The sequence below is a fragment of the Camelus bactrianus genome, chromosome 13 (assembly GCF_048773025.1).
Source record: "Camelus bactrianus isolate YW-2024 breed Bactrian camel chromosome 13, ASM4877302v1, whole genome shotgun sequence".
NCBI lineage: Eukaryota > Metazoa > Chordata > Mammalia > Artiodactyla > Camelidae > Camelus > Camelus bactrianus.
In genome coordinates, this window is record NC_133551.1 from 38,299,241 (window position 1) to 38,315,913 (window position 16,673).

Below are 16,673 nucleotides of genomic sequence, written 5' to 3' on the forward strand. Positions count from 1 at the left end.
TAGAAAAATACCCAGAAGTGAAATTGCTGGATCATATGGTAGTTCTATTTTTTAGTGTTTTTGAGGAATTTCCATATTGTTTTCCACAGTGGCTGCACCAATTTACATTCCCACCAACAATGCACAAGGGTTCCCTTTTCTCCACACCCTTGCCAACACTTATTATTTCTTGTCTTTTTGGTAATAGCCATTCTAAAAGGTTTGAGATGATATATCATTGTGGTTTTGATTTGCATCTCCCTGATTATTAAAAATGTTGAGCATCTTTTCATGTTTCTGTTGGTCATCTGTATGTCTTCTTTGAAAAAATGTCTGTTCAGATCTTCTGTCCCTTTTTAAATTGGATTATTTGTTTTCTTGCTATTGGGTTGTATGAGTTCTTTATGTCTTTTGGATATTAACCCCCTGTCATATACATGATTTGCAGATATTTTCTCCCATTCAGTACATTGTCTTTTCATTTTGTTGTTGGTTTCCTTTGCTGCACCAAAGCTTTTTAGTTTGATGTAGTTCCACTTATTTATTTTTACTTTTGTTACCTTTGCTTTTGTAATCAGATCCAAAAAAATCATCACCAAGACTGATGTCAAGGAGCCTACCACCTGTGTTTTCTTCTAGGAGTTTTATGGTTTCATGTTCAAGTCTTTAATCCATTTTGAGTTAATTTTTGTGTATGGTGTAAGATGGTCCAATTTCATTCTTTGGCATGTGGCTGTTTAGTTTTCCCAACACCATTTTTTGAAGAAACTGTTCTTTCCCCATTGTATATTCTCAGCTTCTTTGTAAATTAAATTCTCTCTGTAAATTAATTGACTATATATGTGTGGGTTTATTTCTGGGCTCTCTGTGTTCTATTTTGTTGATCTATGTGTATGTTCTTATACCAATATGATACTGTTATGATTATTGTAGTTTTGTAATATAGTTTAAAATCAGGATGTATGATACTCCAGCTTTGTTCTTTCTCAAGATTGATTTGGCCATTTGGGGTCTTTCATGGTTCCATACAATTTTTAGGTTTGTGTGTGTCTGTTCTGTTTCTGTGAAAAATGCCATTGGCGTTTGAATTTTGATTTTACTCATCTGGGTAATCCTATTGTCAAGCACATAGTAGGAAACTAATGAATATCTTGAGGTGACACAAGTTGAATTTTGAACAAGCAGAAATTTGATGCGGAGAAAATAGCACATTCAAAAGCATAGAGACATGAAGGAGCACTGTAAATCTGGGAAAACGCGAGTAATTCAGTGAGGCCAGAAGGAAGAAAGTGTGTCAGGGAGGGGCCCAGTATGATGTCAGGAAATTAGCAGAGCTGGGATTTGGAAGGGTCTTATGGACTGAGCAAGAGTTTGAGCTGTATTGCAAAGCTCTGAGGAAGCCAAATTGAAGGATTTTAAACTGGGATGTACTTGATCAGATTTGTGTTTTTAGTCAGATTTGTCTAACAGCTGGGTAAATGATGGATTAGAGAGGCCCAGAATGGAGGCAGAGAGACCATGAAGAGGTCATTTTAAGCAATAAGGAAGGAGGACTTAAAGATGGTGGCGATGACATGAAGAAGGGACAGGCTCATGAGCTTTTAAGACTTAAGATGAGCGGAATATGATGACTGACTAATCCTGGGCCCAGAAAAATGAAGCATGGTTTTAGCTGGAATGTCCTGTTGGCCACCTCACAACCTATCCTCACTCACCTTGCTTTGTATCCTCAACCCTGACCTCCCACCAGTGAGTGATGAAGGATAAACAACAGACTGCGTCACATCTATTTCCCAAGAAAAATAAAATCCACATGTTAGGGCTAAAAGGGGCCTTGGAGATCACCCAGCCCAACTCCCTGATTTGATAAGTGAACTCAGAAAAAACAGGGGTGACTTTCCTACAATACCTCTGAAAATCAGCGACAGGCACCTCGTTACTCTTTTCTGAATCATCTGTGTAATTCTCCACATGGCGCCTGTCTAATATTTTCATGCGTATTTGCTTATTTTCTGCCTCTCCCTGACATCAGAATGTAATATTTAAGAGCAGAACCCTTGATGGTCTAAAACAGTCTTTTGCCCATAGAGTAAACACTTACTATTTGTTGAGAGAGGAATGAGCCAGGTATAATCAGGTTTGTTTCCTCCTGAACCAATTTTCTTCACACAGAACCTTGGTTTGGAGCTTATCAATCCATAATTCTATGCTGGAATTTTTCTCATCATTCTGCAGAGGCTAAAATGTACCACAATAACATTGTAGTTCCTGTGGCTTGAGAAAGTAAAGAGCCAAAAATCATCACTATTGTATTCCTTTAAAAATGTAACTACTGACTACCTAACACCTATTAGAGTGGCTATTATAAAAAAAAAAATTAACAGGTATTGCAAGGATGTGGAAAAATCAGAACTCATGTGCCAATCAGAACTCATGTGCCAATTAGAAATATAAAATGGTGTGGCTACTGTGAAAAACAGTATGGTAGATACTCAGAAAATTAAAAATAGAATTACCATGTGATCTAGCAGTTACACTTCTGAGTGTATATCCAAAATAATTGAAAGCAGGATCTCAAAGAGATCTTTGTAAACCCATGTTCATAGCAGCATTATTTACTATAACTAAAAGATGGAAGCAGTCCTAAATGTCCAGCGATGGATGAATGGATAAACAAAATTGGTATATGCGTACAATGGAATATTACTCAGCCTTTAAAAGGAAGAAAATGTTGCAATATGCTATAACGTGGATGAGCCTTAAGAACCATATGCTCAGTGAAATAAGTCACAAAAGAGACAAGTATATATGATTCCACTTACATGAAGTGCCTGGAGTAATCAAGTTCATGGATACAGAAAGTAGAATGGTGGTTGCCAGGGGCTGGGAGGAGAGGGAATGAGAAGCTGCTGTTTAATGACTATTAAACAGTGCTCCAGTTTTGCAAGATGAAAAGAGTTCCAGGCATTCACCACAATGTGAATGTGCTTAATGCTACTGTGCTGTACACTTAAAGGTGGTTAAGGTGGTAAATTTTAAGTTATGTGTCTTTTACCACAATCTAAAAAAATGCCATTGAGATATGTACATTTGCTGTCTCCTATGATCCTTTAAATAACCCTGAACCATTAGTAGAATAGTCCCATTTTATAGTGAGGGACATAAAGCTCAGAGAAGTGATGTGAATTGTCCAAGGCACAGAACTGGAAAATGGCAAAGTGGAACTTCATACTCAGATCCCCTGGTTTGATGCCCAGGACTGGCTTCTACCACATCAGGGGAGGGGATGTTTAGTGGAATCAGCTTGACTGCGGGTTGAAATAGAAGATACTAACCCTTGGCAATTTGTGAAAGAAGCAATTATATGTGTGTATGGTGTGTGTGTGTGTGTGAGTGATTGGATGGAAGAGGAGAAGAAAGAGCAAAGAGTGTGCAGGCAAGCTCCCAGACACCTGCTTCATACATCCTGTTCAATTTTCCCCCTTCCTAAATCTTCAGAGGGCAGGTGTGAGTCAGCTGTAAACACAGTGAGAAAGGTCCCCCAACATTCATTGCCCTGCTGGGAAAATCAGAAGTCACTAGTATGGCGATTGTAGACGTGGAATGAAGAGCTTTACGATGATCAGGAGAAGACGGTGGCTCTTACTTTTGGAAGTGGTTCTGGGAGATGTTCTCCCACACTCTACCCCCACTCCCTCCTACCTCTTGTGAAGACAGAAAATTACAAGGCACACTTAGGAAAGTAAATCAGATCTAGCAAGAGGAAGAGGGGACTGGGATCAGCACTGAGCAGGAGCCAGGCAGAATCCTGGGCATGTCCCTTCCTCTGCCCCAAGGGCTGGGCTGCTATTACTACCACCATTTTCATAGACTGAACGTTGGATGAATTTAGCAAGTAGAACACAATCTCCCAAGGGGAGTCAAAAATACAAGGGGTCATCTGGTCTCTTGTTTTTGTTTTTAACATTTTTTTTATTGAGTTATAGTCATCATCTAGTCTCTTGTAAGTAGGTTTCATTTACTCTGTGTCAGGCACTGTGATGGACACTTTAAAGATGGTAGCCCTGATCCTTCTACCATTTGCAAGTTATTTTTAGGATGAGACTGCACTTGGTAATGCCAAGTTCCCCAAAGTATTTGCCTGGATGGTAAAGAGCTGAGCGAGAGTTTAAACACAGGCCAATCTAGTTCTAGAGGTGGCTCTTCTCCCCGCTCCCCCTGGTGTTAATTGCAACTGCCAAGTTACAAAGAGCTTTGGAAGCCACAAGCTAGCGCTGCCTGTCAGCCCCAGGGAGATCTTGATGGAGAAGATGGGCATTAAGGTTGCAAGAAAGCCATTGACAATACATTTGAGGAAGCAAGATGAAGCATAAAGACATAAGCAAAGTCAGGCGGGCAGAGACTGTAAGGTTTATAGGGAAATTGTAAATTACCCTGTTTGCTTTAAGTATGGTGGCGTCGGGCTGTGGCTGGAGACCATAATGCCACCATCTGTGAGGTCGTAATTCCACCGGCTTTGCCAGTATTCTTGAATGCAACACTAAGAGGTTCAGAGCTTACTTTTATAGGCAGCAGAGAGCCATCAAAAATTTGCATCAAGGGATTTATCTGTGATTGTTAGTACTACCTCCTTTATAAGTGTTCTTTATATGTTGTGGAGATATTAAACATACCTGAAGTGTTTCAAAGAGGAAACAACTGTTTTCACTCCATCTCAGGGACAATAGCATTACTGGCTGATGTTATTTGGTGGGTAAGGGATGGCATTACATCGGCACTTGGAGCCCCTTAGCGTGCGCGGGGAAGTCAGCTAGTCACGCTGCTTGTCTCCTACAATAATGAGACATTTCTCTTTTCTTTTATACTTTAGGAAGGGTTAAGAAATTTCAAGGAACTTCGAGCCAAATTTCAGAATCTTGATGCACCATCTCTTCCAGGACTGATTCAGTTCCCAGCAGGTGTTTCTCAACAGGGTGACATTGGAAGCAAACAGTCCACAAAGACTTTGGCCAGTGGGAAGCCCATCTCGTCCAGCCACAATCAGCCCCCACCAAGTTGTGCCGGTGGTGATCCTCAGCCTCTTAAACCCCAGAAAGTGAAGGTGGCTCAGAAGAGTGAGATTCAGAAATGTTCTAATTCCCAAGAACCTCCGGGAATGTCTCCTGGTTCTGCTGTGAATTCGCAGAAGGGTCCTCTGCTGTTAGATGTGAATCAGTCAGATGCTGAGATACCCAGTAAGAGAGTAACACTGAACAATAGCTTCAGAGACAAGCTCTGGAACTGGGAGGTTTTATCTCAGCAAAGGGAGATGTCATCAGCCTTTGTCCTTGCTGATGGTGGAAGTAGGGCCTTCCATCTGGAAGAGCAGAACAGCGTGGGGCTGACTCCAGAGGAGCCCAGGAAAATGCTGGAAGTACAAGGATCCCAGACCCTTCCTTCCCAGAAGCACTTGATGGCCCAAAGAAAATTGTGCACCGCCTCTAAGGATCCCACTCTTCCTTCTCCACGTGGCAGGAAGGGCCAAGAAAACCCCAGTCCTGAGAGGAGCCCAGCAGGGAGCACCTGCCACTGTCTCTGTGACAGTGAGCTCAGCGGCCAGGCCCCAGGTGAGAAATCAAATCCCCATTGCCTAGAGGGAGGGGTCACTGTGTGTTTCTAATTTAGAGCCTCTCTCTTGAATTGGTGTCCTGGGCGATGTTTGCTCCAAACTCCAACACAGGTATTCTAAGCCCATCTGCCAAATCATAATTTCAGGCTTGGGTAAAGTGATTAAACTCCTGGAATTATCTGGAGAGACAGTTTGAACAAACTTGGATTTGAATCCTAGCTCTGCTTCTTACAGGATGCATGAACTTGGGCAGTCTGCTGAACTTCACAGAGCCGAGTCTGCTCTCCTATAAATCGACCCATCACCCATCTTCCTTGTCTTGGTAAATAGACAGCCATCCTCTCGGTCGCTCAGGCCAATAATCTATGAATCATGCTCTATTCCTCTCTCCCCCTCATTCTTCGTCACTAATCCCATCAGCAAGCTCTTGGTTCTACCACCAGAGTATGTTCTGAATCCAAATCTGAATATGTCTTGAATCTGAATATGTTCTAAATCTACATGTTTCCACCTCTGCCTTCTGCCCATGTCTACACCACTGTGGACCATCGCTTGCCTGGACCACAGCAAGGTCCACCTGGTCTCCCAGGTTTCACAGTCTTGCCCTCTTATATTGTATTCTCCTCACAGGCACAGTGATGCTCTAAAGCATAAGTCAGATCACATCACTCCCCTCCTTAAATTCAACTACAGCCATCTTACAGAGGCTCATTTGATTCCATCCTTGCCTACCTCTCTTACCCTCTCCCCTCTCACCACATTTGGCCTTCTTGCTATTCCTTAGATATACCAAACTCGTTCCAGCCCAGGGCCTTTGCACTTGCTGATCCTTCGGTCTAGAACACTCTGCCCCTAAGTCTTTGATGTCTCACTCCCTCACTTCACCAAGGTCTCTGCTCAGGGTCACCTGCTGTGAGTGGACCTTGTGACTCACTCTCTAAAGTAGCCACTCCACCCTCGTCACTCTTTATCTTCTTACATTGCTTTGTATTCTTCATATCATTTATCCCTGACTGGTATATTGTTATGTATTTGTCTACCTCGGTAAAATACAAGTTAGATAAGAGTAAAAACTGTCTTCTTTACTGCTATATCCCGAGAACCTAGAAGAACAAGGTCAGTTTCAGTGGGTCTTCAAAAAAAAATATTTATTGAACAACTGAATGGGTGGATGGATGGATGGATGGAGGAGTGGATCTGCTTACAAGTCCTACACGGTTTCCATTTGCACTTAGAATAGCGCCTGAGCTACTTACTGCCGATTTCATGGCCCTACTTCTTCTGGCCCCTCCTTATGTCTCTGGCCTACCTCCTCCTGCCTCTCTTCCCCGGGCTCACTAGCCTGTGGACAACACGTTGGATTTCTTGCTCATCCCTGAACCAACTTTTTATGACTCAGGACCTTTACAATTGCTGTTCCCTTTTCCTAGAAAACTATCTTTGATCTGTGTATAGGCACATTTTCCCAGATAAGCCTTCTCTAGCCAGAGGTCTCTACCTAAAGACCACTACCTCACCACCAAGAGTTCACCTCTTTTCATATCATCCTGTTTTATTTCCGTTATAGAACTAATAGACCTTTGTGATTTTTTTTTTAAATCTTTCTTTGCATGTTTATGGTCAGTCTCTTCCTATTAGAATGAAAATTCCTGAGGGCAGAACTATGTCTGTTCTTGCTCTTAACTCTAGCCCCAGCCCCTAAAACAATGCCTGGGATGTAGTAGACAGTTATTGAGGAAGGGATGGGAAGAAAGAGGGGATGAATGGGAGGAAGGCGAGACGGGAGGAAAGGGCTGGATTACCTCCTGATAAAGCCCTTGGGAGGATTAACTGAGATAACGCACATCAGTTGCTTAGCACAGTGCCTGGTGAAAATTAGGAGCCTGGTTAGTAAATGGTCATTCACTTTCACGAAGTCTTCTCCTTAATTTAAGACTCTGACATTGTGACTTATCATTCAAGCTTAGGAAGAAAGGAACGTCGGCCCTGACTGATGTAACCCCTGCTGGTAGGGCAAGAAGGAAGCCCTGCTCCCTGCTTCCGGAGGACAGCAAGGCGTTGAGGAGGTTGCACAGAGGTTTTTGTGAAGCGCTAGCCAGTTTGTTTAGTTTTACCATGTAGCCAGTCACTGTATTGTGTAAACCAAAAACCAAGGCATGTGGATAACATAAGATTTTGTGCTATTTTCAGTGTAAGGGGCAGATCCAATTTTCATATATAGTTTTGGAATTTCTGTTGTGGATTGGCTTATCAGGGCAGAAGGAGAAGATACATGAAATTGGGACTGTCCTGGAAAACCCGTAGGTGCCCAGGTACCACAAAGTCAGCAGTGAAGCCTGTTCTAGGCTGTGAGCCCTGGAAATCAGACACTTCCTACTCCTCTTCGTGGCCCGCGTGTTATTAGCCTGCCATGAGAGCTTGAAGAGTCCTTTCAGGGACTAGGCATCGACCGTTCCCTCTGATGCAGGCCCGGGGCTTGGTGCTCGGAGGGGATCACCAGGGCCTAGTCTCTGCCTGCGAGGAGCCTACATTCAGTGTAACCTTCATATCGGCCCCTCTAATATGCCCCAACGCTGCTGGCGAGATGTTAGCAATGTGCTAGGGGATACAGGACGAGTAGTTGATTCTGAGCTTGTTTTCTGGTAGAAATCAAGAAAAGCCTCCTAGAAGAGGTGGCTTTGGAGCAGGGCCTTAAAAGAGCGAGTCAGAGTTTGCCAACACAGAAGTGAGGGAACAGCGTTCCAGAGGCAGGGATGGCATGCATAAAATCCTGGATAGATGAGAGCTTTTTAGGGCTTCTGAAATCAAATCTGGAGGACTGAGAAGCCAGTGTGTGAGAGAAAGATTAGGGGGCTTAAGGTCGGGGAAGGAGAAGGTAGTGTGGTAAGAAAAGAGTCTGGAAATGGAGACTGAAGCTGTGTGGTGTTTAAATGGCAGAGGGCGGAGTGAATGGAAGTCCCGCTGAGGAAGTCAGGCTTCAGCGTCTGGGCAGCAAGATGGGAACGAGATCAGGTTTATATTTTGATCAGGATGCTCTGGCTACTGGGTGGAGATTAGATCGGAGGCGAGTATAAGACTGAGGCAGGCCATGAAATGGAAATAATAATAACCTACATTTTGGACTGTTTGTGCTCAGAGAAACAGCCGGATGTCAGGCGTCCACAACTTCCCAGTACCAAGCCACTGCCTTCTGTCAAGTCCCTGGGTCCTCCTCCCCCAAAGCCGCCAAAGCCCCTGGTCGTGAACCTCCAGGCCTTCCAGAGGCAGGCAGCTGCTCTTCCCACAACCCACAGGGAAGGTAAGGAAAGGCGCGGGGCCTTGGGGGCTCAGCCCGCCAACAGGAGTCGGGTCTCCGGTGCCAGCATCCCCCCCGTCCCCTCCCTCCCCTCATCAGCTCCCAGGGGACAGTGCCCAGCTGCTTTTCTGTGGGGCTGGATGTCCATCACTGCTTATTCTTATGTAGGGGCTGTGGCAGCTTGCCGGTGAAATGACAAATCTGTGGGAATTGGCCCCTTATTGCTCCTGGGCCAGCCTGCTTCGCCAGAGAGCGTTGCATTTGATCGCTGGGAACCTGTCCAAGAGGAAGAAAACAGAAAGTAGCTGAGAAGGGAGGCAGCCGCTCTTTGTTTTCCTACAAAGCCTGTGTTGTCAACACAACCAGTGCAGTAGGAGAGGTCAGGGGAGCGCAGAGCGGAAAGTCAGCATGAACCTGACCTGCGATCAGGATGGAGGTCCCTCAGGCCTCTGTGATCTGCCTTTAGGAATGAATTGAAGGGCCCCTACCTTGCCCCTGCTCGCCCTTTCCAGGAACTGTAGCATCCTCGGAAGCCATTTTTCTGTGCTATTTTGTGTTTTTCTCTGCAATGTAGAGGGACACCTTCTCACCCCACCCCAATCTCTGCCTGCTCCTGTTGACACTGTAAACACCTTTGTTCTGAGGGAATCCTGAGCTGAACACACACTTGGGGGCGCTGTGTGGTCCTGTGCCAGCTTTCATTTTGCGGTGGCCACAAGGGCCCGTGGATGGATTCTTAGTTCACTGATGGTTCATTTGACCGCTTTGGGCAACATCAGGGTGAAATTTCCTTAAGTCACTGGTTCTCAAACTTGAGCACGCATCAGAGGATTTGGTCAAACACAGCTTGCAGGGTCCAACCCCAGAGTTTCTGACTCAGTTGGTCTGGGTTTGGGGCCTGACAATTTGCCATATTAACAAGTTCCTGGGGAGATGCTGATGTGGCTGGTCCGGGGACCACACTTGGCTGGTCTGAGAGCCACTGCTATAAGTCAGCTTAAGTCTAATTGTAAAAGAAAATTCTAGAGAGAGAGACATAGAGTTCTTATTGGTATACGTTGGGAATATGGCCACCTTCACATCAGAGAAGTCTAACTATGAGTTTTATAAATCTTAAGTAATTCAGGACTCAAACCGTCTCTTTGAAAGAGAAGAAGATTGTCAGAGAACAAAGGACTGAGTCTTTGGGAATAAAATGGGCTTTGTAAACCCTAGCTCCCCCACTCACTAGCTGTTTAAGCTTGGGCATGGGACTCACTGAGCCTCATTGTCCTTATCTGTAAAATGGGGACGATAATAACACTCGTCTCATTGGATGATGAGGAGGAGAAATGAGATGAGGCTTGGGAAGACTTTGAAGGGTGCTCAGCACACCGGTGAGTGCTCAGTAAAGGCAATGTTATCATTACTCCAAGCCTGCATTGAGCAGCCCCACTCTCTTTGCTGGGCTCTGGGATAAACGCAAGAGATTAAGAGGTGAACCCCACGGGAGTGCCAGGGCTCAAGGAGGCCTAGTCCGAGAGACTGCACTCATAAATAAGCACTACAACATGCGGTGTATGCTTCGTGCAGGACTTACGGTCCCTCGTGCTGGGTGCTGTGGGAAGGGGCGGCTGGGGACACAGGTGAGCTGCCCCCCCCCCCATTTTGTCTCAGGGGTCAGGACATAGCACAAACAATCCACTTCAACAGACTACCACTAACACCCCTTTTTCACTCTGCCTTTTGCTCCTGCAGCAGCTGTAGAAGAAGATGATGTGCCTCCGGAGAGGTAAGTACACGTTTCTTAATTGTGCAGAAGGGCAGCCCGTCAACCAGGCTGCTTAGCCAGCCCAGAAGCGACGAGGAAGCACATGCCAGGTGCCGGTATTTCTCAGAAGGGTTGCAGGAAGAGCAGATTGATAAGCAACAAAATGCAACTCTTGATTAAAAGAGAGATTAAATAAACCGCATTTAAAAACCATGCTGACATTCCGTTGCAAAGGAACGGAGGTCCTTTCCTCAGAGGCCCTCTTATTTACTCTACAGTTGGGTTCAGGAAATTGAAACATCAGCTTCTGGAGTAATAAATCGGATTAGAGGCTACAGAACGTCGTGGGCAGCTGGTGTGATGTTAGGACCTGGTAATGGGACAAAGAACCTCCTGTCTTTAGTGCAGTCATTCTAAGAATTTTGCCACAGAAGTGGCAGTTCATTAATTCGCTCAACTAAATACTGTCTGCTGAGCCCTGTGGTGGGTCATGCACCACGTGGCTACTTTATACAGATCTCAATTCTCAAGAAGGCTGCAAAGTTGCTGCTCATTTTACAACTAAAGATACTTGGGCTTAGAAAGTCTCCCACTTGCAGAGTCATGATTCCAACCCAGGTGTGCCCAAATATTTTTTTTAAAATCGAGGTATAATTGATGCATAACATTGTGTAAGCTTTGAGGTGCACAGTGTGTTGGCTCGATACATTTCTGTGTCTCAGTATTGTGACTGTGTAGGGTTAGCGAACACCTTTATCGCTCGGCATAGTTATCATTTCTGTTTTTGTGTTGAGAACAGTTCAAATCTAGTCTCTTAGCAACTTTGGGTTTATGAGTATTTGTTTTCCTGTGATCAGTATGTTGTGTATTGGACCTCCAGAACTTATCCACTAGTTGCAGGTTTGTGCTCTTAAACAACATCTCCAATTTCCCTACTCCCCAGCCCCTGGGAACCACCATTCTACTTCCCGCTTTTACAAGTTCTGTTTGTTTACTTGTTTTTAAGGTTCCGCATATAAGTGACATCATATAATATTTGTCTTGTTCTGTCTGACTTATCATGCTTCATCCATGTTGTTGTAGATGGCAAGGTGGCCTTCTTTTTCAAGATTGAGTGATATTCCATACATATCATATTTATAATATATTACATTTATATATCTATTATGTTTATATAAATATCACACTTACAAACATCAATATAATATGTGTGATGTATTATATGTAAATATAAATACATATGTGTATATAGACCACATCTTCATCCATTCATCTGTTGATGGACACATGGGTTGTTTCCATATGTTGGCTGTTATGAATAATGTGGTAGTGAATCTGGGTATGCAGATAGCTCTTTGGTATCCTGTTTTCATTTCCTTCAGCTATATACCCAGGAATAGGGTTGCTGGATCATATGGTAGTTCAATTTTTAATTTTTCGAGGAACTACCATACGGTTTTCCATAATGGCCCTACTAGCAGGTATGCCCAAACTCTTTTGACTATGTCACCTCACCTCCTTCACCAAGGTGTTCCTGTTCTCAAGAAGGTCAGTCTTAGAAGGAGAACCAACCATAAAAATAAATAATCATGTTATGTATTCATTCATTACGTGTTTATAATAGTAGAACGTGTTACGTTCAGTAATAGAGAAAGGTACAAGCTTCAGAGGCTGCAAAAATGTGCAGTGGTCACTTTTCCATGGGAGGATCAGGGAAGTCTTTATAGGAAATTCATCAGTTACCTGTTGCTACAGGAACACTGCATAATACATACAAGTGAGTAGGAGTTCAGCTGATCTGGGCTGGGCTCAGCTGGTGTTTGCTCATATGTTGCGGACTATCTAGGCCGTTTGGCTGATACTGAGTCAGAGTGGAAGGTTACTGAAACTTTATAGGGAACCAGGAAGGGGTGAGGAATGGGGCATTAATCCAATCAACCTAGCACTGATGGACAAAACATTTGCAATGGGGATGGATATTGAGGGTAAACATCTGTCGGGAAACACGGGAAGGGACCCTCTAGGCAGGGGCAGGAGGTGTGAGCTTACAGGTCTTATTCTGGGAGCTAGAACTAGGGGAGTTCACGTATAGAAAGTATAATAAGAAATGGGTTTGTAGAAAGAGACAGAAACCAAATCCTGGAGGATCTTGTACACCGAGGACAGGAGGACACCACCTTGTTCAGCAGGAAACTGACTGCGTGGTGCTGGGCAGGACTCATGGGCTCCAGGAACCCCCAGTTCAGGTGTCTATCTGAAACAGTTCAGTGACGGCACCAGGGAGGTCGGTGGGGCTGCCTTCTAGGTGCACGGACGTCAGAGAGAGAGAAAACACACAGCTCAGGCACTGACTGGCACTATTGACCCAATGAACGTGGGCCCCAGTGTGACGGTTTGAGGGGACAGTGGAATTCCACTGTGTCAGTCTTGGTTACCCTGGGCCTCGAGTACTATGAGCATCTCAGTATGATTGTGAGCATTCTGTGATCGTGGTGTCCAGCTAGACGTGCCTTTTCCCTACCGCTTGGCTCTAAACTCGGCTGACTCCGTCTCTGGCTCTTCAATCATCTATTTCAACATGGGGGGCAAACTTGCTGGGATGGACAAGTGTTGGGAAACCATAGTCAGTCTCTAATGTGACACATTCCTAAGGGATTACAAGGGCAGGTGGACTATACTGTCCTTTCACATTGACTTTAGAACCTAACCCCCTCTGAAATGAGACTCACTGTACCTTAGTTATGAAGTGGGCCATAGTGCTGTCCGAGTGAGAGACAAACAAGATAAAGAGGGACCAGAATACGTAGGGGTGGCTTCATGGAAGAAGAAAGAACTTGGGATGCATCCTGTATGATAGGTCAGGGTTAGATAGGTTTACTTATTTGCTCCCTTTTGTTAGACTGTAAGGTAGGTGAGGGCGGAGTGTTATTTCCAGAAATAACCACATTCTTGACTTACAGTTGGTGGATGGATGGACGAACTGAAAGACAGACCAATGGATGTTCAGGATATAGGTAGGACAAGATTGAAAGCAAGATGGTAGTGATAAAGGAGAGGATGTAAGCAAACAAGAAGTGTTCTGATGTAGAAAAGTAAGAGATGAGGTTGGATCCTCAAGTACGTTAAGTGCCATGCTAAGGATTTTGAATACTGTTGTCAGTGATAGGAAATGAGTTTGAACAAGTAAGTGCCATGATGCTGAGCAGCCTTAGACACAACTTCCATGGAAACTGATGCTCATTTGGGAAGAACGTCTTCTATGTTCATGATATTCATCTTCAATACAGACACTAGATTAGAAATAGAACATGTAGGACCTCGTTACTGGAAGGGCATCTGGCACGTAGTCTAATGGAGCCTAGGCGTGAAGCATGTTAACAAAAATCTGGGCTTTTCATCTAAGCCTTACCACTTACCACCTATATAGCCTTGGACAAATGCCTTAACCTCTGCAGAACTCAGTTTCTACTTGTGTAAGATGAGGTATTGCTAGTTCATAACTCATACAATCAGGGTGCAGCTTAAAGGAACTGATGATTGTAAAGCATTTAGTGCAAAACCTAGCACTTAGAGTGGTCAATAAAGTTTGCTTAGCTGCTATATATATAGTATCTCCCATCAAAGGCAGAAATCCATGCTCAGAACCTTAGTCCCTTCAAAAAACCCTTTTGATGGGGAGGGGTGCTCACTGCCTGGAGAATCCAGGGGTTGTCTTTGTTGGGGCAGATTTTATTCATTCAGGACGTATTTATTGATAATCTACTGTATGCCAAGCCCTCTTATTATATACACTGAGAATACAGCAGCGTATAAAGTAGAGAAAAATATCTTACATACACCCCCACACACATTTGTCTATTTATTTGAAAGTCCTTCAAGTTGGGCTGGAAAAAAAAAATGACTTCCTTACTCTGAACTCCCAACCATCTGTCCAAGGTCTGCTCATTGGTACAGTGGACATTGTCTTTACCCCTGCTTTACATAACCGTCCTTAAAACATCTAAGAACTACTTTCTTCTCTAATCTAAAACACTCATTGTTTTCAGCCATCATTCATAAAACAGAAGTCTTTGTGGTTTAGCTGTATTTCTGTGGATGTATTTTTTTAATCATCTCTTTAGGAACTCAGTGCATTTAAAATAGCTCCTTTATTTCTGAGCTTCCCCATACTGTGTGTTGAATACACGCAGCATTGTGTAATGGAGCAAGGTCAGGTCTGCGGTCAGATTAGTGTAAGGACAGACCCCTCCTCTATTTTACACAAGTCATTGAACAGCTCGGAGCTTTGATGTGCACATCTGCAAAGTGAACAGTGTTTAATTCATTGGTGGTCATGAAGATGAAATGAGATAAATGGTATAAAGCATGGAGTGCACAAAAGATGCTCAGTGAGTCTTAGTTTCTTCATCCCTTGGCCTCTCCATTTCTTCTTATCTCTGGAATAGTAATATCTCATTAATTCCCAACAGCGAAATAACTCTCTGGAGATTATTCTCTGTCATCACTCTTTCCTGCAAACCAAGCTGGTTGGCGTCCCTCTTGAATAAGCAGCTCCTATTTGTGTGAGCAAAGCAGGTTAGTCCCAGAGCAGCAGTTGGCACTGGGGCTCTGTCAGTACTTAGCAGAATTGGCTAATATTTTATTCATCAGCTATAAATATGGGTTTCCTCCTGTTAAGAAGAGTCGGAGGGTAGTCCTGAGTCAGGGCATCTCTGACTCAGACATTAAAGAAGGGAGAGCCTGTTTATTTCAGGAATAAAAAAGATTCAGACAGTACAATATTTCTCACATGAGGGTCTGTTCGGGAGTCCACCATATTCACTCCTAAACTTTTAATTTTGTATTTTCACCTTGATAATAGTCTTTTAAAGATAATAGAAGCCTATTAGGAATTTTCTGGATGGTCCCCTTCAACCTAATACTTTGGAACGTGCTTCTGTATTTGTGTTTTGGATATTTCTACCCCAGGCAGCGTGGGAAGCACAAGTGCCTTCCAGGGCTGGGCAGGCTGTGTGACTGTATCCAGGACCCGTGTTAGACGACGGCGGGGAAGAACAGATCCTGGGAGATAAATGCCTTCCCTGAGGCATCCAAGTAAATAATGATAATAATAAAGAAACGACACTGTGGCCAAACAGAATGCAGCTGTTGTCCTTCTTTGACTAGTGTGGTAGGTGCTGTAAAGAGAAAGATCTTTTAAATTTTCTACACAACTTTTAAAAATTACATTCCATTTACAGTTATTATTTTTTATTATAGTTGATTTCCCATGTTAGTTTCAGGTGTACAGCAAAGTGATTCAGTTATGTATATACATACATACATACATACATACATTTTCTTCTCAGATTCTTTCCCATTCTGTGTTATTATAAGACATTGAATATGGTTCCCTGTGCGATACAGTAGGTCCTTGTTGTTTATTTTATATATAGTAATATGTGTCTGTTAATCCCAAACTCCTAATTTATCCCTCCCCACCCCCTCAAGAAAGAGTGTTTTAGAAAGCCAGTTCCTTATTCATTTTTAGAGCCGGAACATTCAGGCGGCTTCAGCACAAGCCCCTTCACTAATTTTTTATTAGCCCTTTTTAATTGGACTTCAGGAGCACGCCAAGGCCATTGTTCGGCCTGCCTTTCACAGGGCAGAGTTGATGGAATGGTGGATTTATTTAGGCTTTTTCTCTTCTTTCATGTTTTTAAGTAGTCCTCCTTTTTAAAAAAAAAAAAAAAATCACCTGGGGAGTGGATATAGCTCAGCAGCATGCATGAAGTCCTGGGTTCAACCCCCCCTACTTCCATTAAAACAATTTTTTTAATCACCTGAAGATTCTGTTTATCAAGCACTTTTCAGAGTCAAAGCCTTGTGCCCTAATACTTCTGTCTACACTTCCATTTTCTAACTCCCAACTGCAGCCACCCCATGATGTAAGTGGTTAGTGGACTCTGCCCATAGAGTCAGGGTAAGGAGCGGAGGAAGATGCAGCTGGATCGGCAGTACCAGGGTCTGACTGGTCAGCCCTGCTCCAGGGCACTCCCGGG

At 43.8% G+C, this 16,673-nt stretch overlaps 1 protein-coding gene across 3 annotated transcripts in view; it reads left to right on the forward strand.

Moving 5' to 3' along the window:
* Window positions 1-16,673, forward strand: part of FYB2 (FYN binding protein 2) — a 98,188-nt gene that overhangs the window by 31,281 nt on the left and 50,234 nt on the right. For all 3 annotated transcript variants that reach the window (XM_074376399.1, XM_045519097.2, XM_045519096.2), the window contains exons 2-4: window positions 4,850-5,585; window positions 8,724-8,885; window positions 10,620-10,653. In XM_074376399.1, the coding sequence (XP_074232500.1) occupies window positions 4,850-5,585; window positions 8,724-8,885; window positions 10,620-10,653 (932 nt within the window). The remainder of the gene's footprint in view (window positions 1-4,849; window positions 5,586-8,723; window positions 8,886-10,619; window positions 10,654-16,673) is intronic.